The 11826-nt window shown below is 40.4% G+C and overlaps 1 protein-coding gene across 6 annotated transcripts in view; it reads right to left on the bottom strand.

Moving 5' to 3' along the window:
• The window catches only part of LOC143355829 (uncharacterized), a 69527-nt gene that overhangs the window by 53210 nt on the left and 4491 nt on the right, over window positions 1-11826 (bottom strand). For 5 of the 6 annotated variants that reach the window (XM_076790971.1, XM_076790974.1, XM_076790972.1 and 2 more), the window contains exons 3-12: window positions 7008-7308; window positions 3732-3912; window positions 3306-3556; window positions 2925-3069; window positions 2506-2718; window positions 2121-2303; window positions 1683-1880; window positions 1253-1389; window positions 678-1014; window positions 168-452 (exon numbers count right to left, since the gene is read on the bottom strand). In XM_076790971.1, coding sequence (XP_076647086.1) covers window positions 168-452; window positions 678-1014; window positions 1253-1389; window positions 1683-1880; window positions 2121-2303; window positions 2506-2718; window positions 2925-3069; window positions 3306-3556; window positions 3732-3912; window positions 7008-7308 — 2231 coding nt within the window. Of the gene's footprint in view, window positions 1-167; window positions 453-677; window positions 1015-1252; window positions 1390-1682; window positions 1881-2120; window positions 2304-2505; window positions 2719-2924; window positions 3070-3305; window positions 3557-3731; window positions 3913-7007; window positions 7309-10142; window positions 10805-11826 lie in introns of those variants that run through there. The other variant, XM_076790973.1, reaches the window with a different exon arrangement.

Raw genomic sequence — 11826 nt, 5'->3', positions numbered from 1 at the left:
AAAATTTATCGAGTTGAACCAACGGGTGTAAATTATTGTTGGGTTGTCTGCTGACCTACCTACTTGCTATTAAGATCGCACGTTTCTAACGTGTCATAAACCGTGGCTGTTAAAAGCCCAAGATTTTTGTTTTTCTTTTCGCTTATAAGAAATTCCATCGTACTCACCTGTAACATGTTCAGACAATTGATCGGCATACATCTCGACAATTTGAAGGGCTTCCTCTTCGGTGAGATCGGGTGTCTCGTAAAGGCTGACGGAAACTTCTTTCCCGTCGAAGCTGAAGGATACTTCTCCTCGATCATCCAGCGTAACAGAGTGATCGGTTTGTGGTGTATCGTACAGCTGAGAAGTTCTCTCTTCGTGTATCGTTGACAGCGACAAGTTTCTGGCAAGCTCGTGACCATTTGGTGATTGAATTTCTTTCGCTTCTTTTCGAACTGGCAATTTATCTGCAAAATCATGTTTGAAGTTATTAAACAATTAAATCAGAACCAGTATTTTTTGGTGAATTTTAATAGAATTCCTATTAAATTCTTCTTCAAGTATTGTTTAACATTTTCAAATCCCGAAAAATTGTCGGCATTTGAATCCTGAACATTTATGATCCGGTCTCGATCGCTGTACGAGTACATGATTCACATATTCGTTTATTCGTAGAAAATTGTTAAAAATACCTTCAAAACCTAAAAGTGATGCGGAACTGCTGACGGATCCCATACAATTGGAAGCCTCGCAGGTGTACGTTCCTAAACAGCACGTTCCATCTTTTCCGGAGATGATTCTGTGTATGTCTCCTGGCTTCAGTTCGACGCCATCTTTGTACCATTTCAGAATCGGTTGCGGTACACCGATCACTTTGCACTCTAAGTTCACTGCACCCTCGTCCGACAATATGGCGCGCAAACTTTCAAGAAACTTCGGCCTCTTGAAGTGCTTGGGAATGATTAACTTGAGGAAACAGGATGTGACACTATGGCCGAAATCATTGGAAGCTACGCACTTCCATTCTGCCTAGATGTTAGAAGAGAAGTAAAACGTGAAGAATAATTATTATTTGGTAGTTTAAATTCCACATCGTTTTTATTTCGATGCTAATTTACTACAGTCTGTAAATTGTACCGAAAACATTTTTTTCTCTTTTGGAAATTTGATGACAGATTGTTCAATATAAGAGAGTATAATTCAAATAAAAATGTTGGTTAACTTGTTTATTCGATTGTTCTTTAATTGTTGAGGATGGAGAACTCACTTGATCGACAAATTCGAGTCTTCGTACATCGAGGTGACACGTGCCAAGATGTTCCTTGGCAACGTGGTATTTTTCGTTCTCTTCCACCAGAACGTCGTCCCTGTACCAAGAGAGGCTTGGCTCGGGCGCAACACTGGCTGTAAATTTAATTCTTTGCATAGGATCCGTTGTTTGAAATTTTACAGTGACGCGGACCGTGTCGTGACCAAGCCTTTTGTTGTTCGGAAGAAAAAGTAAATCGTGATACAAGAAAAAGTATATAGTCCAACATCTGTTTACAGTTAAATTATTACATTTCTTTATACGACATGAAGTTTTTGCTAGCAACATATCAAATGAACGATATTTATACCGTCGACTCGTCACAATTATATTTTGTCTTCGTTTTATCGTTATCACGATCGGTGAAAATTGTTCACGTTGAACGTACCTTGTATAGTAAATCGAAATTCTTCGTTGATTCTTGCCTCGCAGCTTCTGAGCCCCTTAACGAACGTGGGCGGTTGATTCGTGCTGAGAAGCTGTAGACGTTCTTCTTCGTTTAATTGATTCTGAATATCTTCAATCGTTAATTCGGCTGTACTCTTTGCTTCTCCCATACAATTTCTCGCAATGCAGCAGTAGGAACCTTGCGCAACAGAGAAATTAATTAAAAAAATAAGCAATAGATTTTCAACTTAGAGAAGAATCGGGACTACGAAACGCGATAATGCATGCTATAAACTCTGTCGGAGAGTTTATTCTGCCGTAATTTACCTTATAAATGCACTTACTGTAAGTGTAAGTTTCGTCTGTGGTTTAATAATAATCACAACTGGAATGTGCTCGATTATTAAGAAAAAATTATTTTCAAAAAATGATTAAATACCCAAGGAGTTGGTTCCAGTCAGTTGATAAACATCTCCCGGTTTCAATTCCTGGCCATCTTTGAACCATCTGAGCAATGGCGTCGGAAAGCCGACGACCTTGCATTCAAAGGATACTAATCCTTCTTCTGTCAGGACAGCTTTCAAGCTTTCCATGAAGCGGGGTCTCCTATAGTTTTTTGGAACTGAACAAAAACGTATTTAAAAGATAAATACGGTGTTTATGCGTATCAAATAGTTTTGAACTATAAAATTGTGTTTCATTTTATCTCGAAATATCTTCGCATTGGAAATATTGTCTTATAATAATCTTTCAAAAATTTATAGAAACTATTTCTTTAATATTTCTGTGTAGAGAAAAAATATATATTTGATGCGATAGCTTACTGGACATGGCGACATAGCAAGTGGTAAACTGTTTCATATCTTCTGCGTTGGTTGCGACACATTTCCACTCGCCCTCGTCCATAGCTTCCAACGGGAATACTTCTACACAGTATCCACCCAAACCATCTTCCATCACGTGGTATTTGTCGCTAGGCTCGATACGTCCTTCCTTGTTGTACCATGTTATCGCTTTTGGCCATGGCGGCACTTCGACTGTCGCAGATTTAAGTAAACGCGTACTCGTTGCTTTCAGAAATATTTTCTTAGAAAAATCGCGCGACACTTGCGGATGCAGAGTTGTATAAATATTCTGTTGAATTGCAAGTAACTTCCGCCATGGGCATTGAATAATTTGTAAAATATGAAATGAATCGATGTTAATTACAAAGTGCCTCTCAAAGTATTTTCACAGCACATACCTTGACAAGAAAGTCGCAGAGTTTCCCCAATTCTGCAGCATTCGTCCCGCAGGGTTTGTTTGAAGACAGGAAGTGGACTGGAGAGAGTCAAAGAATCTGCTGGCTTTAGAGAACCTTCTCTGCTACCTTTACCGACTACGTGCACCTGAAATATCGAGGGAACCAAGTTTTGTATGCGCTGGATATTACGGTGAAAAGATTTGTTGAAATTAGAAACATAGTTAATTTGTCACTTTAATCGCATTTATCTTCAAGATTATTCCGTATAAAATTAAGAAGCGAAATGTTGCATCTATATAATCTTGGGTCTTATGGGTTCGTAAAATGCTACAATGAATTTTTTTAAAGTCAAAGTGGTAACGACGATTGAAGTCTGCTTACTTTCGAGGAGGAATACGCGGTTCCCATACAATTGACCGCTTCGCAGGTGTAAATGCCAAGGGAGGTTGAGTCATCAGGGTTCGCAGTTAGAGCGAAGACATCGCCGGCCTTGATTTCTTTGTCATCTTTGAACCAGCGAAGCACAGGTGTAGGTACGCCGACTACTTTGCATTCTAAGGACACTGTACCGGCCTCTGTCAGGAGAGCACGAAGTTCTTCGACGAATTCTGGCCGTTTATATGCTTTCGGGACTGTCAATTAAATATCGCAATTCAATTTTCTTATTATCGCTTTAAATCTATTTTACAAATACTTTGATCGCACGAGTGTAAAAAGATTTAATGCTCCGTAAAAATAATTCTGAAAATCCTTCAATTGCACGAACATCGTCGATCTAATATCGATTCAAAGAATAGAAATCTTTACCGATCACCGTCAACCGGGATCTGCAGGAGGACCTGCCATCCCGGTTCTCTGCCATGCAGGACCAGAATCCTTCGTCCTCGACTGTGACTGGGGCCACGTCGACGCAGTAGAAGTTTCCTTCGTGGACAAAAGAGAATCTCGAACCCGCGTGTACTGCTTCGGCATTTCGGTGCCAAGTGATCTGGAATCCGACAACAACCACGCATTTCAGAGATTTAAATCGCGACGCAACCACTGACGTCATCGCGTTGTCAAACAGCGAAATTTTAGAGGAAAATCAATGTCGTGGCAGACTGTAGGAGTTAATACATTTACAACCTTTTCCAAATCTTTCGGAATTCGTGAAATATATTTGCAATTACTACTTAAAATAGGTCGATCGCGATGAATCTATTTTAATTGATTGAAATCGTTAGCGAGGAAAATCGAATTTTATTCGGTTTTTTAACTCCTCTGACTGCTACAGTGCTGAAGACATTAGAATAGAATATTGAAATGATTAAACGAAGAACCCTTATCCGTCTTCTGATTTTTACAATTGGCTGAGAAAATTTTTTCTTATTTTTACTTTAGTTTTTCACTCTGTTAGTTCAGTTAGACGTGAAGTATGAGACGAACACGCCGATAATTAAATTACAATAAAGATTACGATCAACTCAACGTCTCCGTTATTGTCTAAATAAACGAATTATGAATTGTGATTTTATTTTTTCAATGAGCGGACCAACCGAACTCGATTAAAAATTGAGAGATACCACGATCGATTGTGAAAACATGGTCAAGAAGAAAGACATGTAGTTTATTTAGCTTTTCGTTATGACGATTATTCAAGAGATAGTGTGCTCAATTGTATGACCAGTGGGCAACGTAACCGAAGCTTGCGTCCAAAGTTCAATTGTATGACGTTTTTATGGAAACTGACGCAAATCTAGTGTAAGTATACGCTAGTATTTTCAGCTGTTTAAATATTTATGAGTGAAAAGATAATGTTCGATGAAATAGTGAAGCGAATAAAAAAGAATTTCGTAGTATTTGGAAAACAAGTGAGAAAACATTGTTGGCAAACAGAAAAATTGTTAAATAAATTTCTACTTTTTCGAAGAGTTATAAATTTCTACTTATTCGGACAGTTACGAATTTTTACTTTTTTCGGAAACTCACAGTTATACATTAATTTACATTCGAGAGACGAAGATACGGTGTTGAAACAATAAAGTTTGACGACTAGAACTTTTGTTGAATGTTGTAAGAAAATTTAAGGTGTTGACACGAGGGTTAAGCTATGAATAGGCTCGGAATGTAAACAGTGATTCCTCCGGTTCCGGGTAAGACTCGGTTTTTTCAAAGGGTCCCCTTTGGAATATTACGCAACCCGGTCGCATAGGCAGAGCATTACCGCGGAAAACGAGCATTTAGAGGTTTACGAGCGGGACCACGCAGATTTAGCCGATCGGTAGGCATAGTTTCTGGCATAGTGTACGCGCGCGCGAGTAATAATAGTCGTAATACGACGCGTAAGATCGCCAGTAACGATCTTCGTTCTCTCGTTCGCGTCTCCTGCCGCAAGCCGCAAGCTCGCTCTCGGGTCATGGACCTCACCGGGGTCCCTTTTAGTTCACATATCTTGGGTTGCCGGACTGCCGGGACAGACAGAACCAACAGAAACCCGTGGCAATAAGTCACCGACTGATTTTGCTTCACCCTTCCGGGTTAATCACCGGATTTGGCACGGATTCCTCGTTCCCCATGCGAGCTCTATCAATTCTAGAACGTCTGGGCCCTGTTCTTCCCCTCTCGACACCGCGTCGATAACACCTGCCGTTGATACCACCATTGTTAATCTTAACGAGTTACACACCTCTGAACGGTGATGGGCAGCGTCGAATGCTTTTCTATTCGAATTACATTGCATTTACTTCTGTTGAATATGTCCGATTTTGAACTTGTAATAATAATATATTTTAATACAGCACCAAAGAATATGCTGATTAGCAACCACACGGAAGTAACCGTAGATAAGGACAATTATTCAACGATAAATAGAACGCAATTGAAGAGAGAGAGAGAGAGAGAGAGAGAGAGAGAGAGAGAGAGAAAGCGCTACCAATTAGCAATATTATGAATTACCGCCAATATGTAAGAATTAATTTAATCATATTGTGGATTGTAAAGTATTTCAGTAATTTATAGACTGCGGGTCTTTATGCGAAGTAAAAATGCATTTCTTCTTTTAATAATCTTAGTAAGTCAAAACAATACAACAACATCACTCAATCCTCCTAATGTCTTTATAGTTTTACATTCGGGCAGTCCACTTTTTGTTATAAATGGGACGTCGAATATCGATTGCAATAGTATTTCATATCTTCGATCTGATTAAAGATATAAATACTTGTATTCACGGCATGACAGCCGAATAAAAAGTGAATTACTTAAATTTAGCACGATGTGTTCTTTGCAGGCTGCATAGCCGCATCGTGCGCAGTTCGTCGAGCAGTTGCACAGTCCGGACAAGTGGGGCACATCTCACTACACGTTTATATCACGATATAATTTTCTAATTTGATTTTAATTTCAGCCCAATATTATCTAATAATTATAATGATTATTTCAATAGTAAATAAAAACTTACAATGTTGTGTTTGAAATTTTGCCATGATTATCAGAAAATATTGTTATGATAATTCATTGTTATTTATTTAATAACTATTAGGACTTTCTGCAAACATTACGTTAGAATGCATTCATACGAGCACATTTTTGACATTCTCGATAAGGATGCCAGAAATTATTTTATTAATAGGATTGCCCTTAAAAATAGAAAATGGTGGAGCAATGTACGTGTACGCGCGTGGATTTGAAACATGATTGAGACTGAAATTTTGAAACATACTCGCAAGAAAATCAGACTGTATTTTGCAGGAATTGCTATTTCTTTTTGCGTAATTGCATCTCATCGCAAAAATATAATCTGAATAATTGAAAGTCCATTTGGGCAAACTCTAATTTTTCTGAAATAATTTCGATATTCTTTTATCAAAGCGTATAAGATTAAAAAATAGAAGAAAATACCTAGATACTTGTAATAAATTATGCGTCGTTTGTGTGTATAGTGTATATATGACCACAATGTGGTAGCAAGAAACATATTGCTTAAATAATTTTAGATAATCTAGTTGCATCAATTATTTCGGTTAAGATAGATCGGCCAGTCTAGCTTTCTTGGCGTTATGATTTGTAAACAGAGACGCGCATTGTTTAAACTGTTAAAATTACCTTCGGTGTGGTTGAACTTCGAATTTCCACAAGGAACCTAGTCCTGGTGCCGACCTTGACCGCCAGATCGGTTAATTTGCGAAGGAAAGTCGGCGGATCACCTTCCTCGGTGATCGAATCCTCGATGTTAAGGTGGATCTTCTTCGAGGATCCTTTGTCCAACCCTTGGCCGACCCTCGTCGCTACCAAAGCATAGTGGCCGGTGTCTTCTTTCTGAGATTGTTTCAAGGTCAATTGGACGACATTGCCTCTCATTTGTATCCGGTATCGATCGGGTGGTATCGGTATATCACTGTGTTTCCTGTAATTAAGGGACAATCGGCTTTAGAAGTCTTCTTACCGTTTCAATTTTTATCTGCTGCTTACGTATCGAATTGTGATCGGTAAAATTTGTATTATTGTGATAAACAAAATCCGCAACCGAACACAAGCTTCGTTGTCAATCTTAATTTTCTACTAGAGGTGTATGATATTTTTCTAGCTTTGTTCAACAGTATGTATCATAGATAAATTAATTTTATTTAACGTATTACTATAAGTATTAAATATTTGGCAATGGATCAGAAGATGTGTCACCCATAAATAATCGATACCAGAAAGTATAAACGAACACACATCTCAATGGATACTTCATTAAGGAAATAGAAGTTGCTTCCGGTGAATATTTTTAGTATCAATAGTGCTTTCAGCACGTTATGCTTGCCGCTTCAGACACTCATGGTTGTATCAGAATTAGGCGCTTCGCGGATTATACGAGTGACTTGTGATCTTAAAATATTCACAGGCAATCTATAAATAACGTTCGAAACGTATCTATGAAATGCAAAATAACAGAATAATGCATTCAAGTGCGTAGCGTGGTTATTGTGAACCGAATCCGTAATTAATTAGTCTACGTATACTAAATGTTAAGTAAAATAAAATTGTCTAGAAATATCAAGAAACGACGTTACATTAAAATCGGTATGAGAGATCGAGTGAGTACGCGTTGAAAAATCAGACGTGCTCGGGAAAGTTCAGAAGGAAAAGTGAATAGGAACACTTTCTAATGAAACGAGGGCGGTTTTGCAATCAGCAAATGTCACTTTCTGGTTCTTCTCGGGGCGATGGCCGAAGTCCAATCGGACCGATGGTCATCGTCGCACCGTCTATTTGCTACTTCTTCTCTGTGGCAGACGATTTGAATGTTGTCTATTGTTGCTGGCTCATTCAATTGTCCGCGAAACGACCCTATACAACGTGTTCTTCTGCTCAAGCATTGCAGTCTCGATACTTTCATGGGCGAAGCTTTCAATTCTTATTTAAAACTTTTGCCAATGTGAGACCAAGACGTCACATTTTTATTGTGGCATATCCGAGTAAACCGAATTTTATTGGGAGTTTTCGAATATAAAAGGCTTAAAAGTAATGCCAATTATGACAAATTTGAACTTTATAGTTCCGATTTTATTAATCGAGAATCTATTAATCGAAATCCAACCTAGAATAATAAAATTGTGTTTACTAAGGGAAGTCACACGTGCGTGACAGCGGCCGTCAAAGAGTTAATGGCTTTAATTCTTCGTAGGCACAGTTGTCTTTTCGTTGATATAGTGCAACACCTCGGTACAGCAAATGGATCGAGCTGGTCGGTGACGTAACGTCTATTTTGTCTGGTCGAGAAATAAATTTCTTGTTTCATAGTCTTGATCGATCTTCTTCCCGTTTATCTTGCAAGATTTGCGGATGTCTTCGACGGAAACAAACACGAATCGACCGATTTCATGGTTTAAGAGAGCGTATTCGGAGTTACAACGGTGCTATTAAGTGGTTGGTACTTAACGCATAGTGTCAGCGAAACCTCCATTAGATACCGTTACTTAAAAGCAAAATAGAATTTCTATCCGTGTTGTAATATTGAAGATATTTTTTATGAAACTTTTGAAATCATCTCAACAGCAGTGTTAGCGAATAACGTAGTAGGGGAAACATTTGGATATACCTAACAATACCAAATAAATTACAACATTCCTATCCTAGTTCAATATAAAGAATAGTGTAGTAGTGAATTATGATTTTAGTGGGAGATAAAATATAAAAGTTTTTTCTAGTAGAAACCGACAAATGGTTGTACTATAAAAATTCATTCTTAATTGGCAAGAAAAGTATTCGCTTAGAAACAGAAGGTGGCATTAACACTAGGGAAACGAAGTAAACTGACTAAATTGCTTCAAGAGACTTGAACTTGACTATTGTTTATTTAACAAATTGAGATCAGATGTGTCTGTGTCGTTTTCGGTCTATTCGAATCAAGTACTAGCTTACGAAAGGATCTAGTTTCATGCAATTTCTTGACATGAAAATTTTTTAATCAATTGCATCTATTTTATAGAAAAGAGCCACTGCGCTGTGTGCGTCGCGTCGCGTCGCGTCGGTGCGTTCACGATGAATTCGTAGGAAGCGCGCGCGATTGCACCGCTGATCTTTCGCTACGGCATTTCTAGATCGTTGCTAGATATCTCAATGATCCGAACGATCGACGGCCTTCGAAAAATCCGATGATACGCGCGTTCACGCAATCCGGCCGGCACCAGACGGCAGATTCTTTCCCTCGGGTCGTCCGTCGCGGTAAAAAGGGTGACGAAAATAGGGCAGTAGAGCAATGCCAAGAGTTTGTGGCGCTCTAGATCATTTGTTTGTCTGAATCAAGTTGGACCCGCGCAGATCGTTATTATTTAAACGGCCGCTAAACCGTCTAATATGTATTAACAATTCTTTAGAAATCGGGGCGAAAGAAGTATTTCGGTAACACGTGGAGCAGGGTAGGCTTCGAGTCGTTAAAGAAAACACATCTATAAATACCTAAAACCGTCGCCGAAATGGCGTAATTGTCCGAATCGAAATAGAAAGCACATCGTCGATTAGATAGAAACGAAATAATTCGATCTTTCTGATACAAAAATTGTTCAAATGTTTGAAAATCAAGTTCTCAACATGGGATTCTCAAGTGGGAAGTAAAACTGGAAATCGACGGTCAGAAAAATAAGCATGTACGAAAAGATTGTATCGTCTCTGATCGATTTAGTTTTTTCCAAAGAATCAAACCGGCGCGCCGCCAATCGGACAGCACCCGTTACCAACAGTTCAAGGTCGTACCGGCGTCTCGATCCATCGGATAACGAGCCGGTGATAGCAGGTTTGTTGCCATTGGCACACTTGCAGCAATCGCTCCCCATGACACCGTTGCGATGGAAAAGGGCCGACCACCCTCTTCGAATCAAGAGGTAGCACACGTGTTTAACCGATCAGCACCTATCACTCGCGAGTCCATCGAGCCAAGGAACGTTCCGGGATCATTCGCGTCCGAACTGTTCATAAACGGGGCACCGTACACCAAGGATCGAAGCGGTGAACGGGATCCTGTTCGACGCATCGATACCGAAATTCGCCGATCACGTTGTCGGCGCCCGATATTTCAGTTACGATGATCGGTCTTTGTGTCGGACGCCAAACGTTGGCATCCCGGCTGCGTTCTTCACCGTGGTGGCGATATTAGGAGACGACACGTTGACAGGCCCGCAAAAATAAACCCAACAAGCGTCCTCTCGACCCTGGCGAATCTGTTCGATGAGCAGTTCACTTTCAATAGCAAAACCATAGGGGCGACAGTCAGTTTCATTCTACTGTCACCCGATGACGGCACACTGATTTGACGACACGGGTGCGTCACCGATAGAACCAACGATCAAGTAGCTTTTCCCCGTTGTTCCACGGTCTGGGTTCGATCTGGGTTAGGTCAGTCGATGACGACACGCTACTCGATGGCACAGGTGTATCACTGATAGAACCAACAATTTAGCAGCGTTTTAGCAGTAGTAGAGAGAAGTTCGTTTCAGAAGAGATTAGGGTACTCGAGGGGGTTCGTAGCTCGTTTAGAGGGGGTGGCGTCCGATCGTCGAGCGATCCCACGGTCCATGGATCCGGATCGTTACAGTCGGACCCCTATCTCCGTGGTCGATCAGGATCGACGTGGATCGACGGGAAGCAGCGGTTCCGAAAGAAGTTGAGATCCGAGCTAATTTTTGGCCGCTCGTCGATCGTCGCGACGCTCCCTCGGAAGACTGATAGTGAAATGCCAGCGCCAGGTCGTCCGCGCCCGATTTTCCACCTCCACACACGCCACCTTCCGCTATAGTTCGAAGAAAACTATAAGCAACGAACGTGAAGCATCCTAGAGCCGGATGCTCAAGGAGCAGCGCCTCTTTCGTCTTTTCGCGAAAATTTCGAGCTCGGTCGAATTTAGCTTTGCACACCGGAGAACACCGGAGAACACCGAGAACACCGAGAACAGAGAACAGAGAAGGGCGCGGGGTTGACGAGGTCGCGGCGAAACGTCAATGCGCCTCGGAATTTTCATAATTCGCGAGGGAAACGCTTCCCGTCGCGTCGTCGATCTCTGACGTACCGTCTGAATGGCCACGGGACTCGCCCGAGCCAGAGAATCCTCGAGAATGACGATGATAGTCGTCGTTCAGTCAAGTTCGCAGCTTGGCTCTTGAAATGATTTTCCACAAATCGAGGTTGGACAGAAAAAGAGAAAGAGAAAGAAAAACATATCTTTTCTTGTTTAAATGGTTAAATAATTTACTTTTAATTTTAGGAGTACACGCGTAAGCTTGACGTCGCCAATGTGGCGGCGTGTGTCCTCAAAGGGTTGATACTTCAAAGTCGAACGAAGACCATCGTGCTGTTGTCTCATTTGAATTGTATTTTACAGACGGAACTGAATTATTTAAATTGATAACTCCCTATAATAAAATATTTTACGCAGATTAAGGAC

This window comes from Halictus rubicundus, chromosome 7 (genome assembly GCF_050948215.1).
Source record: "Halictus rubicundus isolate RS-2024b chromosome 7, iyHalRubi1_principal, whole genome shotgun sequence".
NCBI lineage: Eukaryota > Metazoa > Arthropoda > Insecta > Hymenoptera > Halictidae > Halictus > Halictus rubicundus.
Note: the sequence above shows the minus strand (reverse complement) of the source record. Positions and strands in the feature narration are given on the sequence as shown.